Source organism: Xenopus laevis, chromosome 6L, assembly GCF_017654675.1.
Source record: "Xenopus laevis strain J_2021 chromosome 6L, Xenopus_laevis_v10.1, whole genome shotgun sequence".
Lineage (NCBI taxonomy): Eukaryota > Metazoa > Chordata > Amphibia > Anura > Pipidae > Xenopus > Xenopus laevis.
In genome coordinates, this window is record NC_054381.1 from 70328203 (window position 1) to 70349845 (window position 21643).

General features: G+C 40.2%; 1 protein-coding gene across 2 annotated transcripts in view; it reads right to left on the reverse strand.

Annotated features, from left to right (window-relative positions):
• Positions 1 to 21643, reverse strand: part of LOC108719029 (TGF-beta receptor type-1) — a 50582-nt gene that overhangs the window by 1992 nt on the left and 26947 nt on the right. For both annotated transcript variants that reach the window (XM_041566170.1, XM_041566171.1), the window contains exons 5-7: positions 16976 to 17143; positions 11045 to 11201; positions 6578 to 6702 (exon numbers count right to left, since the gene is read on the reverse strand). In XM_041566170.1, coding sequence (XP_041422104.1) covers positions 6578 to 6702; positions 11045 to 11201; positions 16976 to 17143 — 450 coding nt within the window. The remainder of the gene's footprint in view (positions 1 to 6577; positions 6703 to 11044; positions 11202 to 16975; positions 17144 to 21643) is intronic.

Genomic DNA, 21643 nt, shown 5'->3' on the forward strand with positions numbered 1-21643 from the left:
CAATAATTTTCTTGGCTAGTGTAATCAGCAGTCAGAACCACATATACGCAGAATTGAAAATGCAATAAAATAGCTAAAAATGCATCAAAATAACCAATATAATCGCTGAAATAACATACATAAGGTATTACACAATGTGTTAAGCAAATACATCAATCACAAAGGCAAGAAATAGTTTATTCGGGCAAAAAGATATTGCCAGAAAATTGTGTGTATACTTGGCAAACGGTGTTATGTGCGTGTAAGTATGTGTGAGTGCTGTAAATGTGTGAAAGCCCCCTGATCCTCCCAATGTATATGTGTGTAAATGTGTGCTAGTGTTAAAATTGTGTTTGTGTAGTGGCACTTGCTTGTGCAAGCAAAAGACGCTGGTGCTGGAAAAGTGCGCCATTATTGATGATCCGGTGCGGGAAAGTCAATTCTAGGGGTGCAGGAAATGTAGGCCGCAGCAGACATTTTTAACTTGTCTGCTGCTCTTTAGGGGCCCCTGGGTGATTGCATCCCAGGGGCAAGTGGATGTTGGCTTCTTCTTGATGCCTAGGGTATGAAGAATGAGTGGGAGGCTTTAAAAGCCGCTCCCCAGTCCAAAAACCTGAAGTGATACAGACCATAGAATCTAAGATCTGTGGCATTAAAGGGTTAAAACCAAACACTCAATCAAATTGTTAACCTAAGCTATTGTGTACTTTGTATTACGGAAATACATTTTTAGTAGTTACATACGAACAGCTATTGTTACTTGCACGTTCTATTCAAGTAACTGTACTTATATAGTACAGCTGTAGTGAAATCCACTGTAAACATCAGCAATTATATTCCTATTTGTCTGTAAAATACCCACCCAGTTAAATTGTATGCTCTACAGGACAGGGGCACCACCTCCTTCTGACTCTTTAACAATTAAACTTGAATGGAACTATTTTGTATTTATTTATAATACACAAAAGCCATGAATATCTTGTAAATTATATCCTTATAAACGGTGAGTTCTGATGTCATCAGTTATAAACGGTGAGTTCTGATGTCATTTCTGTCACATGACTCACCAAAACTTGTGTATTATAATAAATAAAGTACCCCCAGTTGCAAAATATGAGGATATTAGAAGTTACCTCGGAGTTCCATGACCTGTATAAAAACACTCGGCCTTCGGCCTCGTGTTTTTATATGGTCATGAAACTCCTCGGTAACTTATAATATCCTTATATTTTACAAGAGGGGGTACTTTATTCACTATATAATAAATGAGAGTCATGAATATCCTGTAAAATATATCCTTATAAACAGTCCTTAGTGATATCATAATCCTCTGAGTCACATGACCTGTATAAAAGCATGGCCACAAAATGCCTTGGTGACTTTTAATATCGTTATATTTTAGTGGGTACATAATTTCCTATATTTTAATCATTGTTTTGACCCATAGTTTTGCTATTAATGCACTATTCTAATGTGCAGCGATGTGCACACAAGTAGAGCTATATAAATAAACATATACTCATATTCCTTGAAAAGAATAACTAGTGGCCTGTGGTTGTTTTATGCAATGTATCTTTATAGAGACCTGCAGTGTTCAGAGTAGTGATGTGCACCCGCCTGAGTCAGACTTCCAGCTTCCCTTTATGGACCATGCCGCCTGCCCCGCCAATGACGTCACAAAAGAGGCAAGGTCGAGCAGGCATGCTGCTATCAAGCCGGAAGTCGGCAGTTGAAGGTGGCGGGTGAGGAGAGCAAAGGGGGGTGGGTGGGCCCAAACCCGACAGACCTGCGAGTCCCATGGGTTATCGGGCCGCCCCACACATCAGGTATACAGTAGTTTCCTTTCAGATGCTCGGAGTTTCACTTTTCTTTTCGGAGGAAATATTGCAGAGATTTTACGTTTTTTCTCATACATAAGGGTGTAAACAATGATGATGATTAGCATTTCTTGGAATGTTTTTCTCGGGCCTTCAGCATTTTTTAATGCCATTAAGAATGGATATAGTCTTAAAGAGATGTTCGCGTTTTAATTAATTAAGTAAATTAATTAAGTGTGATGTAGAAAGTGCTATTCTGAGACAATTTGCAATTGGCTTTTATTTTTTGTCGTTTTTCAGTTATTTAGCTTTTTATTCTGCAGCTCTCCAGTTTGCAATGTCAGCAATCTGGTTTCTAGGTAGCAAATTAGACAAAAGTAACAATTGAGAACCCGTGAGATGGAATACAGTGTATCTCCCGCATCCACTCAGTGGCTCACAAGGTAACCAGTTCAGGTGCTGCAGTCAATTAACCAATTAAAACATAACTTTTATTCATGTTGCAATACAAAAACCACGCTGCTGAATAGACGAAAACTCATCACTGAAACCAGATTGAGGAAAATTCAGTGATGCTGGGCTATGCCCTTAAAATACATATAAACAAATTAAAAACACATAGGTGGAACGGTGAGAGGTAAGGAAGATGAGCTGCAGACTATGCAGCCACCATTCTGAAAGTCGTCCAATAATGAGGAGTATCTGAATTGCTCCCCTCTATTATTAATCTAGTAATAGTCAATGCGATCACAATGGATCCATTTACACCAGGTGTGATAGAATCAGACCTCTCAAGTTCCTGCCAAAGACCCCAGCCACCGGCACCTCCCTTCCGTTTAGTAGTTCCCCAGAGTTTCTACCTGGCTACGTAGGGAGCGTGTGGGAGCTGGTTTTTGTAACTTGCGGGTGCATCATAACACTTATTTCTCCTTTTACCATCCACTAAGACTAGGTAGCAAATTACCCTAGCAACCATCCACTGATTTGAATAATTGACGGATATGAATAGGAGAGGGCTGGAATAGAAAGATGAATAATAAAACAAATCAGAATTTGAATAATTTTCTCTAATTTCTGACATTGCCTCACATACACATTTCTCAGCATGAGATGGAAGGTGGAGAATTCTGTAAATAGTATTCGAACTGTGCTAAAAAAAAATTTTAATTTCAACATTCACTGAGGCTGTATGAACACCTGCACGATTGAAATTCCTTGCTGCACAAGGTAAAAATCTTGCAAATACTTACGTGACCTTTATTCTACTTCCTTGCCATATTTGCCTCTTGCATCCTTAATATCAATGCCATCAGGTAGTAACCTAATCAAAATTTCTGAAGCTAAACCTCTTCCAGTTTTCTCTTTTTTGTTTGGATGAAACAAAAATTTCTTCAATTGTCACCTTCCCTTTAACTACATTTATGTAATGTTTTTACTACACTTCAAGTCAATATGCAGTAGACCAACCAAATCCTTCCCCAGATCCACCCCAAATTGTCACGTCAGAGCAACCGAAAACTTCTAACAGGTCACAGCAAAGCAGCCCAAGAACACCACCTAGCTCACCCTACCCCCCAAAAAAATCACAGCTCACATAACAGAGAAGCCCTACCCAACCACTCAGTAAGTCTATTTCAGTGTGAGGCTGAGGTAAGCCACACCATTACTGCCACTTCATGCCACTTATCCTGCCACTGTTTGATGTATGGGGTCAGAGAAGCCAAAAGTGGCAGTCGGTGATAAACAATTTATCATAATCGGGGCAGGCCAGCCTCTCTTACACTCACAAACCTGTTATTAAAACCCATGTGACAGGTTAAAAACACACAAATATAAAATAAATTAATTCCATGCCTTCTGCCTCATATTGCATTTGGGATATTCTTTTTTTTAGAAATCACTGTTCTATTATTGACAAGTGCATATATATGAGTGTGTGCACAATACAAAAGAGCTATGAATATCCTGCATATTTATATAACTGGTACTCAGTGATGTAATTTGTCGAATGACTTACTGAAACTTGCTTATTATAATAATGTACCCTAGGTGGCCAGCCACCTAGTGAGCAAGTTGCACTTTCTGTAGCTCCAGCTCTCATCGCCAAGCACTGGGCATCTAAAACTTCTAAAATCCTGCAACAGGGGGTACATATAATACACAAGTTTCATTGAGTCATGTCACAGAAATGACATCACTACACTCAGATTATAACAGGTGACATAATTAAGCACCGTTTATAAGGATATAATTTACAGGATATTCATGGCTCATGTATTATATAGTGGATAATGTACCGCCTACTGTAATTTATAAAGATATTATGTTACCGAGGAGTTATGTGACCATATAAAAGCATGAGGCCGCAGGCCGAGTGCTTTTATACAGGTCACATAACTCCGAGGTGACTATTAATATCTTTATAAATTTTCAGTGGGGGGTACATTATTCATTATAATCTACAATTTCTGGGTTCAGTTTGTACTTTCTGAAGAGTTCTTTGCTTTTTAAATTATGCCATACTTTAGTATATTTAGCAGGGTACCTTTATTTCTTCTTGCTATGGTCACATTTGTGTTGCAGTTGGGATGTAGTTCTTTCCTTTTTTTCTTCACAGGATTCCTCTCCATTTTTGCGCCCCCACCCTGCATTACCAAAGTCTCCTCCCCTTCGTATACACTACCTGGAGTCACTCTCACCCTCCCTTACATTATCTAAGTCTCGCTCCGCCTCCCATCCACTCTGAAGGCTAGCTCCCCCACTGTGTGACATTTTCTTTCACTGCATCACAGACGGGTGAAGGCAAGGGAAGGAGAGGGATCGAGTCTTCAGAGAGTGGACGGGAGGTGGAGCGAGACTTTGGAAGGGTAAGGGAGGGGGAGCGAGACTTCAGATAGTTGATGCGAGGGGGAGCGAAAATGGAGAAGAGAAACGCTAGTGAGGCAGCTGCAGATAATGTTTTACTGGAGTGAGATCTGCTATGAAGGAAAGAGAAGCCGAAGGGAGGGGGTGGAGCGCGTTGTGGGAGGTAAGCAAATGCAGAGCCTGAAAGCTATAGTGGTGGGAAGGTCGGGTAGAGGCGATGGCAGCAGCTGCGAGTGCTGTTCCTTTAAGTTTATAAACGGCGCGTTCTGGCATCAGAACGCGCCGTTTATAAGGATATAATTTACAGTCTGGTCCCATTGGGAAATGACCAGACTGTAGTGAATAAAGTACCCCCTCTTGTAAAATATAAGGATATTATTAATTACCGAGGAGTTTCATGACCATATAAAAACACGAGGCCGAAGGCCGAGTGTTTTTATACAGGTCATGGAACTCCGAGGTAACTTCTAATATCCTCATATTTTGCAACTGGGGGTACTTTATTTATTATAATACACAAATTTCAGTGAGTCATGTGACAGAAATGACATCACTACTCACCGTTTATAACTGATGACATCACTACTCACCGTTTATAAGGATATAATTTACAGGATATTCATGGCTTTTGTGTATTATATATAGATAAACCACATATGTCCGATTACATTTTGCAAGAGCCATTTATTCTACGATGTATTAGCTGCTCCTCTATATACTGCTGAACTAACAACTAATGATGTTCGTTTTGGAACAATAAGAGAACAAGGGAGGGATGGCTGCACATTGGGGCCAGTAGAACATGGCCAGACACTGCCCAAAAAAAGTGCCACATATCTATTAGGCAAGTCTGTCTTGCCTAATTCTGTTAAACGAGGACAGAACTGATGTAGTCCAATGCTGATGAGTCTTTTGGTAGAGTCCTGCACCAGGTAACCGCGGAATATCCGCAAAGAGGTTGGGTTTTGGTCATAAAATTACTTGACCAGAAGTATAGGGTCCGGTAGCAATTCTGGGTAGGGTAAGTGTTGGATGCGGGTCGGGTTAGGGGTCAGATTGGAGCTGTGTGGGACTCTAAATCTTGTGGGCCCACACTGCCCACTTCATTGCCCCCCGCCAAAGATCAGAGCTTCGGATGTGCTCCAGTGTTTGGCCTAACGAGTGGAACTTCACCTAATTTGGCCAGTGTCTGGTTAGCTTAAAAGGGTCCTGTCATCGGAAAACATGTTTTTTTCAAGTGCTACTCCAGCAGAATTCTGCACTGAAATCCATTTCTCAAAAGAGCAAACTGATTTTTTTATATTCAATTTTGAAATCTGACATGGGGCTAGACATTTTGTCAATTTCCCAGCTGCCCCTAGTCATGCGACTTGTGCCTGCACTTTAGGAGAGAAATGCTTTCTGGCAGGCTGATGTTTTTCCTTCTCAATGTAACTGAATGTGTCTCAGTGAGACATGGGTTTTTACTATTGAGTGTTGTTCTTAGATCTACCAGGCAGCTGTTACTGTATCTTGTGTTAGGGAGCTGCTATCTGGTTACCTTCCCATTGTTCTTTTGTTTGGCTGCTGGAGGGGAGTGATATCACTCCAACTTGCAGTACAGCAGTAAAGAGTGATTGAAGTTTATCAGAGCACAAGTCACATGACTTGGGGCAGCTGGGAAATTGACAAAATGTCTAGCCCAATGTCAGATTTCAAAATTGAATATAAATATATCTGTTTGCTCTTTTGAGAAATGGATTTCAGTGCAGAATTCTGCTGGAGCAGCACTATTAACCGATTCATTTTGAAAATTTTTTTTTTCCCATGACAGTATCCCTTTAAGGTTCGGATACCATAAATATAATTAATTGCCCCATGAGTTTTCAGTCTTACAACATAAGCCTTTATACAATAATGCAACAGATTTCACTTACCACCTATGGAACATCGCCGTGCTATTTCCCAGAAAACTAGGCCCATCGCATAGATATCAGCACGCTTAAATGATTCAAAATGTTTCATATTAATAGAGTCATCCAGAACCTCTGGTGCCATATATCTGAAACAGAAAAAAAAAAATACTTGCTTTGTGTATGACAATGAAAAAATTCCAAGAAAAGATGTATAGTACACATGTATACACATATTACAAACAGAAGGCAGCATACTAAAAGATCAGAAACAAACATTATTAATTTTACTCAGGACAAAATTTACAGCCATGTGAAAAAGTATGTAAACCCTCATGCTAGGTTTTAACATATGCAGACATGTCAAATGTTGATCTTCAGTCAAAGATTACATAAAAATAATGGTGATGTTATCGGAAAATAAATTATTGGACTTTGCAATCATTTATTCTGAAAAAAATATGCAATTTGCTTCTGAGGAAAATTAAGAAAACTCTTGGCTCTAGTACCTGCCATTGCTCACTTTCGCAGAAACAACCTCAAGTATGTGTTGGTTGATAATGTTGATAAATGTAAAGTCATGCATGTGAGATGTAAAAATATGCAAGCCATTTATACCCTTAATGGTACTGCACTAGGCAAATCCATTATGGAAAAGGACCTTGGAGTCCTTGTAGCAAGCAATGCCAGTCAGCAGCATCAAGGGCAAACAAGGTCTTGAGCTGTATTAAAAGGGGCATTAATTCACGGCAGGAAGCGGTCATTCTTCCACTTTAAACAGCACTGGTAAGGCCCCATCTAGAATATGCCGTACAGTTTGGTCTCTGTCACTCAAACAGAACATTATTGTATTAGAGAGGGTACAGAGAAGGGCAACTAAGCTGGTAAACGGTATGGAAAATCTTGGCTATGAAGAAAGACTGGCCAAATTGGGGATGTTCACTCTGGAGAAGAGACGTTTAATGTGTGATATGATAAGTATAAATATATAAGGGGATCATATAATAATCTCTCTAATAGTTTATTTACCAGTAGGTCTCTCCAGCTGACACAAGGTCACCCAGTTTCCACCTATATATTCTGAAGGGATTTTTTTTACAGTGAGAGCTGTGAAGATGTAGAATTCTCTCCCTGAATCAGTAGTACTGGCTGATAGATTAGAGAGCTTTAAGAAGGGGTTGGATGGCTTTTTAGCAAGTGAGGGAATACAGGGTTATGGAAGATAGCTCATAGTACAAGTTGATCCAGGGACTGGCCCGATTGCCATTTTGGAGTCAGGAAGGATTTCTTCCCCCCTCTGAGGCAAATTGGAGAGGCTTCAGATGTTTGTTTTTTTTGCCTTCCTCTCGATCAACTGGCAGTAAGTCAGGTTAAAAAAAAGTTAAAAGTTTGAACTTGATGGACGTGTTTCTTTTTTCAACCAAACATACTATGTTGCGTAAACAACTGTCTTACTATAGTCTCTGTCATGGACTGGGAGAAATGTTTTAAACCTAGTCATGGAGAAATTTTTCATTGGAGCGAAACTTGAGGGTGTTTTGCACGCGCAGTCTGTTTTATATCCCCACACGGAATCTCAATGGGATTTAGATCAGTTTTGGCTGAAAAGAAATGGCAATTTCTCAGTGGATTTACTTAAAGGGATACGGTCATGGGAAAAAAATTTTTGTTCAAAATGAATCTGTTAATAGTGCTGCTCCAGCAGAATTCTGCATTGAAATCCATTTCTCAAAAGAGCAAACAGATTTTTTTTATATTCAATTTTTAAATCTGACATGGGGCTAGACATATTGTCAATTTCCCAGCTGCCCCAAGTCATGTGACTTGTGCTCTGATAAAATTCAATCACTCTTTACTGCGAGTTGGAGTGATATCACCCCCCTCCCTTTTTCCCCCCAGCAGCCAAACAAAAGAACAATGGGAAGGTAACCAGATAACAGCTCCCTAACACAAGATAACAGCTGCCTGGTAGATCTAAGAACAACACTCAATAGCAAAAACCCATGTCCCACTGAGACTCCTTCAGTTACATTGAGAAGGAAAAACAGCAGCCTGCCAGAAAGCATTTCTCTCCTAAAGTGCAGGCACAAGTCACATGACCAGGGGCAGCTGGGAAATTGACAAAATGTCTAGCCCCATGTCAGATTTCAAAATTGAATATAAAAAAATCTGTTTGCTCTTTTGAGAAATGGATTTCAGTGCAGAATTCTGCTGGAGTAGCACTATTAACTGATGCGTTTTGCAATGACAGGATCCCTTTAAATCATCATCATGTTGAAAGGTCCACTTTCCACATGCACATCGGGCATCAAACTGGTCAGTAGACAACTGGTGTTCATACCGAGGGGGGGTTAATGTATGTGAGGGAATGTGCAAGATAATGAGGCAAACTGATGTATCTTCCGGAGTGTTTCTGGGGTCAATCCAGCCTTGAAACAGCCTTTCGATAGCAGCCCCTTGCAACTAGCGCTTACCTTTCACAGCATTGGATCGGGACAAAGGGGGATCCCACATCGCTAGTGCAGATAGAGAAATTGCACTCTCTCTGCTGTAATAACGCTCGAACGTTGTTTCCGGTCTATCCTTACAGACAATTACTTCTGACTCATTGGTTAAAATAAATAGTTCGAATTAAAAAAAAAAAAAAAAAGTTCAGTAGCCAGTAACGTCAATGCAGTATCCATTAAAGAATGGCTCCCAAACTTCGGGAAGGGGGTGTTCAGCTAACTTAGGGGCAGATTCACTAAGCTCTGAATTTGCGCTAGCATCCGCTTCGTTCAGATTGCAACACTTCGCCAGGGGTAGATTAGCCAGGACAACGCTAATTCACTAAAATCCGAAGTTGCGTCTAGGGCGCCGAACGCTGGCGAAGTTCTAGGGCGCCGAACGCTGGCGAAGTAGCGCTAGCGTTACTGCGGCAAGCGAAGTTGCACTAGCGTTGGCTAATTTGCATATGATGGGACGTTAAAGTTGAATGGATGTATATGTTGCAGCCAATACATTACACAAGCCCGGGAAACCTTAATAAAATAGAGTTGTTATATTGCCCTACACATGATCCCAGTGTATAGTTTATGTGCCATATGTTAGGAAATGTAGGGGGAAGCCGGGTACCCCAGAAAAAATTTCCGATCTTTTGCAGCCTATCACCCTGAAAAATGAAAAGTCGCCAGCATTTTTTAAGGAAGTCCTATCTGCTCAATTGCACTTCACCTGGTCTGAGGTGGCAAAAGCAAGTCTGGCACAAGAGGTTACATACAGTAAAATCCGCATCTTAATGAAATTGCGTAGTTACGTCCCTTCGCCAAGCGTAAGGGAGCGAATTACCGCTAGAGTCTATCTCCTTCGCTAGCAAAGTTACGCCTGCGCCTTTTAGTAAATCGGTGAAGTAACGTCACTAATTTTTACCAACGTTAAGAAACTTTGCCCTTTAGTAAATCTGCCCCTTAAAGTGAGATTGGGATATGCCACATGACCTCACAGATAGTCCTGAAAGCTCTGGTAGGTCAGTTAGGGTAAAACTAGGGGTGAACAATTATTTGCTGCTCAATGTATTCTTTAAACTACAGCTGAATTGCTGATATTTCACAAATGTTTTTCTGTACTTGTAACCATCACTTGAAGTAAGGGACCTGAACCAAAAATAGCAGACAACTACTGCATTACAAGAATAAGTGAAACCACGATGTTACATTCCTCCATATTTTTTTTTTATTTTTTGCTGAATCGAATGCATTTCTATGGCTGCTTATTCAGAAATTTAGAAAACTTTTTGTACATTTAATGCTGCACTGCTTACTGTCATTAAAGGGGGTGTTCACCTTTAAATTAACTTTTAGTATGATGTAGACATGATATTCTGAGACAATTTACAATTGATTTTGCTTTTGTTTTTTGCGTTATTTAGCTTTATTCAGCAACTTTCCAATTTCAACTTTGCTATGGTCCAATTTACCCTGCATTGATTTGAATGAAAAACTGGAATAGGAGTATGAGAGGCCCTGGATAGAAAGATGAGTAATAAAAAGTTGCAATAACAAAACATTTGTAGTCGTACAGAACATTTGTTTTTAGATGGGGTCAGTGACCCCCATCAGAAGAAAAAGGCAAATAGTTAAAAAATTATAAAAAATAAATAATGAAGACCAATTGAAAAGTTTACTAGAATCAGCCATTTTATAACATACTAAAAGTTAAAGGAGCAGTAACACCAAAAAGTGTTTTAAAGTAATTAAAATAAGATGTACTGTTGCCCTGAATTGGTAAAATAGACATGTTTGCTTCAGAAACACCATTATAGCTTATATAAACAAGCTGCTGTGCAGCCAGTCATTTTGAAAAAAGGAGATAGGTTAAATAGTAGATAACTGAAAAGTTCCCATTGTATTCTACAGAGCTTATCTGTTATCTGCTGTGTAACCTGAGCCGTTTCTCATTTGAATGGCTGTCCCCATGGCTACACAGCTATATTAAAAAAATAGTAAAGTTTACCTTTTTGTTCCAACTCTGTGATTTGGTGCAATATCTATTGTATCTGTAGCAGAATCATGCCTGACAGCCAGGCCCAGGTCAGCAATACAGCAAGTTCCATTTTTCTTAACCAATATATTTTTGGACTTCAAATCTCGGTGGGCAATTGCTGGTTTACCTATTAAAAGATACATTCAAAATTTCAGATTTAAAATGAAAAGTACATATACATAAATTTCCAAAAATGATACCAAGTATAATCAAAGACACTGTAAATGCAAATTTTTCTCTCGTCTCGTAAGATGAGCGTTTACACATAAGTGTTTTTATGAAATGGTGGACTGTGGTGGGTGGGTTTTTGGTGGTAATCTCTGTCCCTTAAAGTCAGTAAAGACATGCATATTTTTTAGTGCAAGTTAATCAGTGCTGCAATTGGGGCGGGATGGCATCCCGCTACTTTTCTTTTTTCAGTAATTGCCATCCCATCAGGCGGGATGCTACATTTTTGAATACCGTAGCGCAGTGGTCCCCAACCAGTAGCTCGTGAGCAACATGTTGCTCTCCAACCTCTTGGATGTTGCTCTCAGGGTCCTCAAAGCTGGGGCTTATTTTTGAATTCCAGGTTTGGAAGCGAGTTTTAATTGCCTAAAAACAAAGTATAGTGCCAAGTAGAGCCTCTTGTAGGCTGCCAGTCCACATAGGAGCTACCAAATAGCCAATCACAGCCCCTTATTTGTTACCCCAACTGACTTTTTCATGCTTGTGTTGCTCCCCAAATCTATTTACATTTGAATGTGGCTCACGGGTAAAAAAGTTTGGGGACCCCTGCGTAGCGGTTTTCCCCGGGTTGGACTGAGTTTTTTTTTTTTCTTCTTCCAGTAAGCTCAGTCAGTGCCGGCCTTATGCCAATTGGACCGATTGCCTCCAATTGGGCCCTGCACCATAAAAGTAGCAAGCAGCCAGAACAAGCTGTTGGTAATTGTTCCACTTCCTACTCCGGACAGGAAGTTTAAAAGCAGGAGACTGAGTGAAGTTTGTCAAAGTGTAATCCTACCCAATTTACAAATTAACTGTGTACTCCTAGCTGTACAAACATAAGTACATACATCAAGTTCTTATAAAAAGACACTGCTTAAAATGATTACAAGTTTCACCATGCAATATTAGTGTAAACAAGGAGATGGGGAGCATGGCAGCAGGGATTTGAAATGTTATGAGCAATGTACTTTGAAGCCATGATGATGATGAAGGGTGGTTCACCTTTAAGTTAACTTCAAATACGGTATGTTATAGAATGGCTAATTGTAAGCACTTTTTCAATTGCGAATTTTTTTTAATTTAATTTTTTTTTTTTATTATAGTTTTTGCATTATTTGCCTTTCTTCTGACTCTTTCGAGCATTCAAATGGGGGTCACTGATCCCATCTAAAAACAAATGCTCTATAAGGTTACAAATTTACAGTATGTGCTACTTTTTATTACTCATCCTTTTATTCAGATCCTCTCCTATTCATATTCCAGTCTCTTATTCAAATCAATGCATGGTTGCTAGGCTAATATGGACCCTAGCAATCAGATTGTCACTCTACATTATACTAAAAAGTCAATTTAAAGTTGAACAGCTTCTTTAAGCACAAATGACACAGTCACACCGACAAAGTGAGTCTTCCAATCTGTAGTCCACTTGTATTGGCTATGAAACAGGTTAGTGAAATGCAGTGATCTGACCAGCACGCATCAGCCAAACTAGTAAGGCTCACTTTAGTATTATTGCTTTTCTATAGTTATTAATATCTACTTATAGGGTGTATGGGCAGAATCTGACAAGTCTTTACAAGAAAGATGCAAAAGATGGTGAATCAACAACGTGAAAAAGATTTTAATGATTTTATAATTAATCCTCGAATTCCTGTACTTTGCCTTGCCAAAATACACAAAAAGTAGAGAGACCAATTATATTGGGTATTAAGTAGTTAACCTCCAATCTATTGCTAAAAGTAATCATAATCCAATATAGCTGAAGAATTTCCCATATGGTCAGGGTCAGAGCTGGGGTAAAGGTACATAAAAAAATCTAATCTACAATTATTTGGAGGTTATTATAGTTAAGACGATTTAGCCAAAAGTTATGTAGTGCCCAACTAGTATTTTTCTTTATAGTTTAAGTGGGCTTCCAGCTGAATTGCTGCTCCCCTAACATATGCATTCTGGGAACTCCATGGTGTGATATTGGACAATTCGCCAAAAAGTATGTAGTCTCCAGCTAGTATTTTCTTTATAGTTTAAGTCTTCAGTGATCTGTAACTAGAGGATCTATTTGGGAGTACATTAGTTTTACAAGGGTTAAAAAAAAAGAGAAATCTGATATCCCTTGGTGCTGGCATCTCCATGTGCCATAGTTGTGGAGAATAGTTTTTAGAAGTAGCTCATCCTTTATTGGAAAAGCAGTCAAGTTTAGGGTTTTACTGTTTTCCACATATTTTCAGGGAGCCATTTTGTTTTGCATTTTGTAGGTAAATTGTTTTGTTGTTGTTGAGAACTGGATCTGAAAGGTATACTAAAAACTGCACTAACAAATTTTTGACATGTGTAATCATATTAGAATAGGGCTAGTTTCACACTGGGCTGATCTTGTCATGTGGAAAAGCACAGCCCCTACACTACAATCTGCCCCTTACCTTGCCTGCACACTGATCTGTTGCGTCGACCTGGGTGCAGGCACATGGCAAACTCTTACGCTTCGGCACCAATATCCAATGTGCCTGCACCAAGCACATACAATGGTTCCAGGTCAATCACCCCACTTTTTTTTTTTTTTTTTACCAAAAAACAGCTATTAAAATAATAGCAATGTTTCATTTTAGTACTACTAATCATAGGCAGCAGACGATGGTTTTGGCAGGGGGGCCCCCCCCAAGAATAGGAAAATAGGCAGCGCACGTATCGGCAAAAAAATGACCACGCCCCTTTTGGACTCCACCCACTTTCCCAGTGTGCTTTCACTGAATTTTTCAGGAAAATCAAAACATAGCATCGGGGGGCAAAATATGCTTAACGTCTTGCACTGCAGGATGGGGGTATTAACACCACATGTACAATTTTAACTGAGAGCTGTGAATGCTGAACTACAAGCGTAATAGAAGAAAAACTGGCACTCAGAGCTCAATGCATGCGGGCAAAGCCCTGCGTGTTTATTACAATGTAACGTTTCGGGGGCGGGACGAAGGGGCCCGCCCCCGAAACGTTACATTGTAATAAACACGCAGGGCTTTGCCCGCATGCATTGAGCTCTGAGTGCCAGTTTTTCTTCTATTACGCTGACTACAATTGGGGTTGCCGATCCCTTCTGACTGTGCACCGGGCCAACTTATGCTGGAGAGGCCAGGGTGTGCTGATGGGTTCTGGAAATTGCTGAACTACAAGCACATTATGGGGAAAAATATTCTGGCACCGAATGTATATTACTACAGTACTAATCTCCCAAGAACATAATATAGAGAAAGCACCACAAGCAGTAAGAAGCAGAGGGCACTGGCACTGCAAATACATACATAGAGAGCAACGGACAGTGGCACCACAAGCAGTATGATATAGAGAATACTGACAGGCCAAGCAAAATATAAATGTACAAGAATGCATTATATAGTAAGAATCAGTGAGCACAGGCACTCCAAGCATATCAATTGTAGCACCTCCAGATGTACTGCCTCACTCTATTGCTCTGCCAAAATGCATATATGAGGAGCTGCATTAGTAATGTGAAAAATTCAAATATCTCTCACTACATGGATCCCTTTTATGCTAGTTAGACAACAATGCTATATTATAATGGGGCAGTTGTACAAATGCTCCAATCCCACAGCATCAGCATAATATATATATATATATATATATATATATATATATATATATATATATATATATATATATATATATATATATATATATATATATATATATATATATATATATATATATATATACATATATATACATATATATATATATACATATATATATATATATATATATATATATATATATATATATATATATATATATATATATATATATATATATATTCTGGCCTAAGTAAAACTTGTCTAACTTCTAGCTGATACACAGGAAGGAGAACAACCCCTTCTAAAGCTTCTCCAATTTGCTTCAAAAAATTCTCCAAGATGCAATTGGACCATTTTCTGAGTTAACTTTGTACTAAGATCTTTAACCCTGTATTTTTGTAATACCCCCACCCAGTAGAATTCCATGTATAAATACTCCTAGAAATCATAGCGGAATGGCATTCCATATATAAATACCCCCAGAATTGATAGTAGGATGGCACATTGCAATTCCATGTATAAATGCCCCCAGAATTGATAGTAGGATGACACAGTGCAATTCCATGTATAAACCCCCCCAGAATTGACAGTAGGATGACACAGTGCAATTCCATGTATACATACCCCCCGAAACCCATAGCAGCAGGATGGCAAAGGGGAAATTAAATGTATAAATACCCCACACTGCCCATAGCCACAGAAGTGTGTGTGTGTGTGTGTGTGTGTGTGTGTGTGTGTGTATGTAATGGAGCGCTTGTGCGTGTGCCTGTGTGTATAATAACCTGCAGACAGTTATTGCTCCATAGAAAAGTGTGCTTTTGATGGGTTGGCCGATCCCCTACTTTGCTAGGCACCAGGGATTCGAGTTCCAGGAGGGCCAGGGTGTGCGTTTGTAACTTGGATAATCCATAGAAAAGTGGCACATGATGTATATTGCAATTTTATTACAATATATGACTGTTACTTCCATGCTAGAGACAATACGAAGTGTGCCAAGAGTTTAACTTAAATTAAGGAGGTCATTACATCTCATATGTAACTGCTTTGGTACCATTAGAAATGGGGACCTCTCGGACAGGATATTATAATGTCCACCCTGCAAAACTTCTGCTGATCCACTCTAACATCTGTTGGGGAATGCTGGGAACTTTAGTTTAATAGTTGAAATGCTACAAGTCGAACTACCTTGGAATATAGTACTAGAAGATCTCCGAATTTTAGTTTTTTTAAGAAACACTATAGCAGAACATTGTGCGTGTGTGCGTGTGTGTGTGTGTGTGCGTGCGCTCTTCTACTGCTCCCAGTTGAAGACCTGTCACCGCAGGAGAATTAGGATGGCCAGAAAGTTTCTTATAAATAAGTGACCTATGGCTCAGGCAGATCAGCGACTCATAAAAAGTTTGATGCTGCTTTACCTTTGTGACCAGTACTAGTTGCTGAATATATGAAAATACGGTTTTATTACAGTGGTGTGCTGCGACCGTCCGACCAACTCTGGAGTCTGTCCTGATTGACTGGACGTCCCGCTTTGTGTCTTGCGTACCTCCACAGGCAAGTCTAAATCGACTTGGACTGCTCCATTTGAAAAAAATAATGGTTCCAGGGTGCGGGGCCCAAGTAAGCCCAATTGGTCCACTCGATCTAAGGCCGGTACTGAGCTGGCCCTGGTGCAACTCCCCCCCCCCCCCCGCTGTGGCGCCTGCCGCCACTGACTGTCTCCTCTTCCGGGCTCTTCCTCTTCTCTGCGGCAGGTGGTGCTCACAAACACATGGCAAAAAAAAAAAAAAGGGGCAAAAAAGATTTAAGAAAATTATGGGGGGGGGACAGGCCCTGTAGCCCCCCCCCCAGTTCCGACGCCTATGCTACTAATCATGCTAAGGAGATAAAGTAATTACAGTTGGTAAAGTAATACAGCCTGCCTAGTTTTGAAACTGTTGATGTGTAATGGTGGCACCTATATGTGGCAAATATGCACAAAATATACATTTATTCTTTTAGGAGCAGCCAACATATATTCACGAAAAGGAAATATTTTTTTTGTGGGGTAATCTGGTATAAAGGAGGACTGTATCAGTATTAGGAGATGTGACATTAGTTTGTTGCAACATACCTTGTGTTCCAACTATCTCCATATGAAGATGAGCTAAACCACTAGCAGTGGATAAAGAAAGCTTCAACATTCCTTCTACACTCACTGTATACCGATTTAGGTAATCAAACAGTGATCCATGTTCATGGTAATCCGAAACCAACCAAAGCTGAGTCCATGTGCCATTATCTGTATTAAAAAGAAAACAAATACATTGTGTGAAATGTATTTAACTCCCGTTTTCTGTTCCCCTATTTAATAGGAAGATACAGATATTTGAGATACATTTTAAACAAAAGTCTTTTAAAAGAATACAAGTGGAAAAGAAAAACATTGAAGGCTTGATAAAGAACTAGAGTTTGAAACATTAATAATTAAAATAAATACAAGAGTCTGAGTGCTGCAGCGTGTCTATTTGCAATGAAGAATTAAAAAGCAACTAAAATGTGTTCCCCACTCCAAATAGGTTTACTGTATTTTTCTAAGGAAAGCCTCCTATCAACTTGTCTGGTCCCTGGTGTTTTTCTTTTCCATTGGCAGATGCATGCTTATGGGTCTAACGCACAAGCATATCCTCATGCATTTCCTTGTGGTCGATCTTTCATATGTTAAACCACAAGGAATCACATGAAAAAAAGACTGTTTTTCAAAACAAGGTTGTACTCGTACGGAGACTAAACACTTCCCTGCGGCAGTCATTACAACCATATTGATAAGTGCAGGCTGCATTTCTTTCGCTGGCTGTAAAATGCATGAAAGATCCACCGCAGGGGAACATAGAAAAACCATCCATGTGTAAGAGGCCATACACTCCTGCAAAGCAGAATAGGGTAATTTTATCATTCTAATTATAATGGAGACACTTTTTAAAATTCATTGCAATTAGAAAAGTCCTTCCTTTTCAAAGTTCTACCACTCTTGCAGGACTTTACAAAATGTGAACATCCCCTTTAGTTAAATGTGAACATTCCATTATGCATGGCTTTAAAGAAAGTGTGCATAATTTTTTTGTATTAAAAAAAACAAAAACCTGAAGACTAAGTTCTGTGCGTAAGTTTTCTAGTCTATGAAGCCCCTTCTCCTAACTGACCAAAGGGAAACTGCAGCCCTGGGACATCCTGGTAGTGGTCTGAGTGTTGTGGACTTGGAGGAAACCAGCACTTTTGAAGCTTTTGCCGATTTATATATTGAAAATTAAGCTTTACCAGGAGCACACAGAGAAGCAAGGACCAGATCAGCTGTTCATGTGTCTAGCTAGCAAAAGCAAGAAACCAAATAATACATCTGAAGATTGAGGTTGCCAATTCAGTTCACAACTCCATTTTCAGCACCGCTATAGAGAAGCCCAGTGACCAGTCATTTAGGGCACTGACTAATTCACTTGGGGACAGAGGGAAGGGCAATCAGTTAAAATCTCAGGATTGGAGTTTCATCCTCTTAATAAACCAGAATAACTTTTGAAGGGTGGAAACCAACTGCTGGACATTGGAAAGCAGTAGATCTACAGATTTTGTTATTATTCAATTTCAATTATTTAAATTTTTTTTAACATTTCCAAAGGCACACGTGGCTAGAAACATTATGATAAACATTTTGAAGATCCAAGTTTATCCTTAATCTTAATTTTATGGCCATCAGCACCTACTAATCAAATGTGATCCTTTGCCAAACAGAATAGAAGCTTTAAAATGGTGGTTCATATTCATTGATCACAACCCATATTTCAACTCATAAGATACCCCAATGAATAAGCAACAAGGTTTCTGTAAGAATATGGATCTATAAAGCTAAACATGCCCTTTTAAACATACACAAATATGCTTCATTTACTGGGAGGCATCGCAGGACTTTTGCTAGAGGGCGTTTTCTTCTGCAAGCAGTGCAGGTCACATAGGATTGTGGGGACATCAGCAACTCACCTTTGCCCATACTTTACTCTTATTGGCTACCAGAACTAGTAAACTGATTGGTTGGATCTACTGGGTTTGTTCAAGTTAACAGTATAGCAACTTTTTAACTTGCTCCCAACTTGAATGGTAATATAAAAGTTAATTACTACCTAGCCCAGCAGCTATTAACTAAGCCCTACTGAACAAAGTTAATCCAGTCACTCACTTATAAAAAACAATTTAGACATACTTTTCCCCTTCACATCCCAGCATATACAACAGAAGAGTTCCTTTAGTCTCCATTTTAGGGGAATGACACACCAAGAGATTGCTAGCAATACTTAAACTTCAAGTGTTTTTGGGAGACTAAAGCGACATTTGGGTTTTAACACCAGCAGTTCACATTATTCCCAGTGGGAAAGCTTTTAGGGCTATTCCACACGGGGAGATAGCGACGCGTTTGCGGTCGCGGCGACAAAGCGCCGCGACAGTCGCCGCGACCGGCGCAGGCGACAGTTTTGTATGGGCGCCTATGTAAAAACGCCTGTGCTAACCACACGAGGCGATGCGCTTTTCAACAGTCGCCTGAAAAAGCCTGGCGAGGCATTTTCAGGCGACTGTTGAAAAGCGCATCGCCTCGTGTGGTTAGCACAGGCGTTTTTACATAGGCGCCCATACAAAACTGTCGCCTGCGCCGGTCGCGGCGACTGTCGCGGCGCTTTGTCGCCGCGACCGCAAACGCGTCGCTATCTCCCCGTGTGGACTAGCCCTTAGGGTTAGTCCACACGAGGAGATTCGGGGAGATTTAGTCGCCTGCCGACTAATCGCCTCTTTTTCTGGGTGACAATCTCCCCGAACTGCGTTTGTGTGTATACCCATCCACAATAATGAAAAGTTGCCTGCGCTAAAACACACGTATCGCTTCGTTTTCCGAAGTCACCCGAAGTTGCCGCACGAGGAAACTTTGGGCAGGGCTGCTGAACATCTCTTATGTTGGAGGCACAGCATAGTAGCAATCTCTTGTTAAATTCTGGCTTTAGACTATTGCCTTAAATGGATACGGTCATGGGAAAAAAAAAAGGGAGGGGGTGATATCACTCCAAATTACAGTACAGCAGTAAAGAGTGATTGAAGTTTATCACAGCACAAGTCACATGACTTGGGGCAGCTGGGAAATTGACAAAATGTCTAGCCCCATGTCAGATTTCAAAATTGAATATAAAAAAATCTGTTTGCTCTTTTGAGAAATGGATTTCAGTGCAGAATTCTGCTGAAGCAGCACTATTAATGGATTCATTTTGAAAAAAATGTTTTTTTCCCATGACAGTATCCCTTTAAGCTGGCACGGTCCTATTTATTTGATAAAATTTGAATAAATGCTGTGCACATTTTACAACCATCTCTGTCTCCTGGTTTCATTAAGGTTTGTAATACTGGGGTTTATTGGGGTGGCTCAAGGTGAAGATTCCAATTGAGGAGTCCCCTTGTCATTCACTAGATTGTAATGCACTCAACTTATGTTAACATAGACATTAAGGCAGATAAAGAGTTGCATTTTGAAAGTAAACGTGCACTGTGGTTTTGTCAAGATAAATTTAATTTACCTAGCTAGAAACTCCTGGGAAAAAAGCAGCAGAAGCACTAGCCTGATCCATAACGAAGCAGCTACTCTATAACAAGGAGGAGCGGTTACTTCCTGTAAACTTGATATGCAAATCTGTAGATAAGGTGTGGGCATGCACAGTAGATTCTGAAGCTCTGCTGCTCACACTGCTAGGATAACTGCAGCTATGTGAAGGTGAACCACCACTTTAAAGGACCAGTAACACATTTAAGAGAACCCAGTCAATGTACTTACATAAATAACATCCAATATGCAGCTGCATCCTGCTTTCTAGTAAGGAAACCGATAAAAATGGAAACCGCAGCTTTCTTGTGTAGTCCAAGGGGGCCTGCCATCTTGCAGCACTAGAAAAGCTCCTTCTCCCTGCCTGCGCACCGCTGTGAGCCTCTTCCTGTTCTTCAGGATCCAACTTCCTGGTTTGTGACGTCAATTCCGGAACGGACATCACCTAGCAACCACTAGTTACCCAAAAGAGTCTTCTGCGCTGTCAGTATGATCCTATCTGTTCTAACATACTGTTTCCCTCTCCACAGCCTCAAGCCCCAGCCCTTCCACGATCCTCTGACACGTGTGCCTCTCTCCCCACAGCCCTTCTGCGATGATTGGAGCAGCCCTTACACGTGTGCCTCTCCGTGTGTGTGTTCGTCCCCAGCCCTCGGCGATCCAGCCCAGAGGAAGAGAACATACATGTCACTGTACCAATCCTCTCTCTGGCTGCTCTGAAAATGAAGCGACTTCCTCGTTCACTCCTGCTTCAGGAGTTATGTGAGGAGGAGATCTGTCAGGGGCGCTCACATAGGTAAAAGCTGCAGCTGCTGGTCGCACTATTGCCTGTTTTCTGTACAGCATGGAAGCAAATTTTATCTATACCTAAGGTTATTATAGAACGCAGTAGGACATGGTATTATTTGGAGGGTGTCGTTTTGATTTTTTTTTAATGAAAAAAAAATGGTGTTACTGGTCCTTTAAAGGGGCTCTAAAAAAATGAAATTCCTTTAATGGGTCCACTGCCTAAAAATAAACTTAGCCTCAATATACTTCCATAAAAAATTCTGTACCATTTTCTGTGCTCCAGTTCACCCTTCTCTCCACATGCACGAATTCCTAAGCCCAGCCGGTGGTTGCTTTACTTCAAAAACAATCTCCCCTCCCCTGAGTTTTATAGTGTTCAGTTAT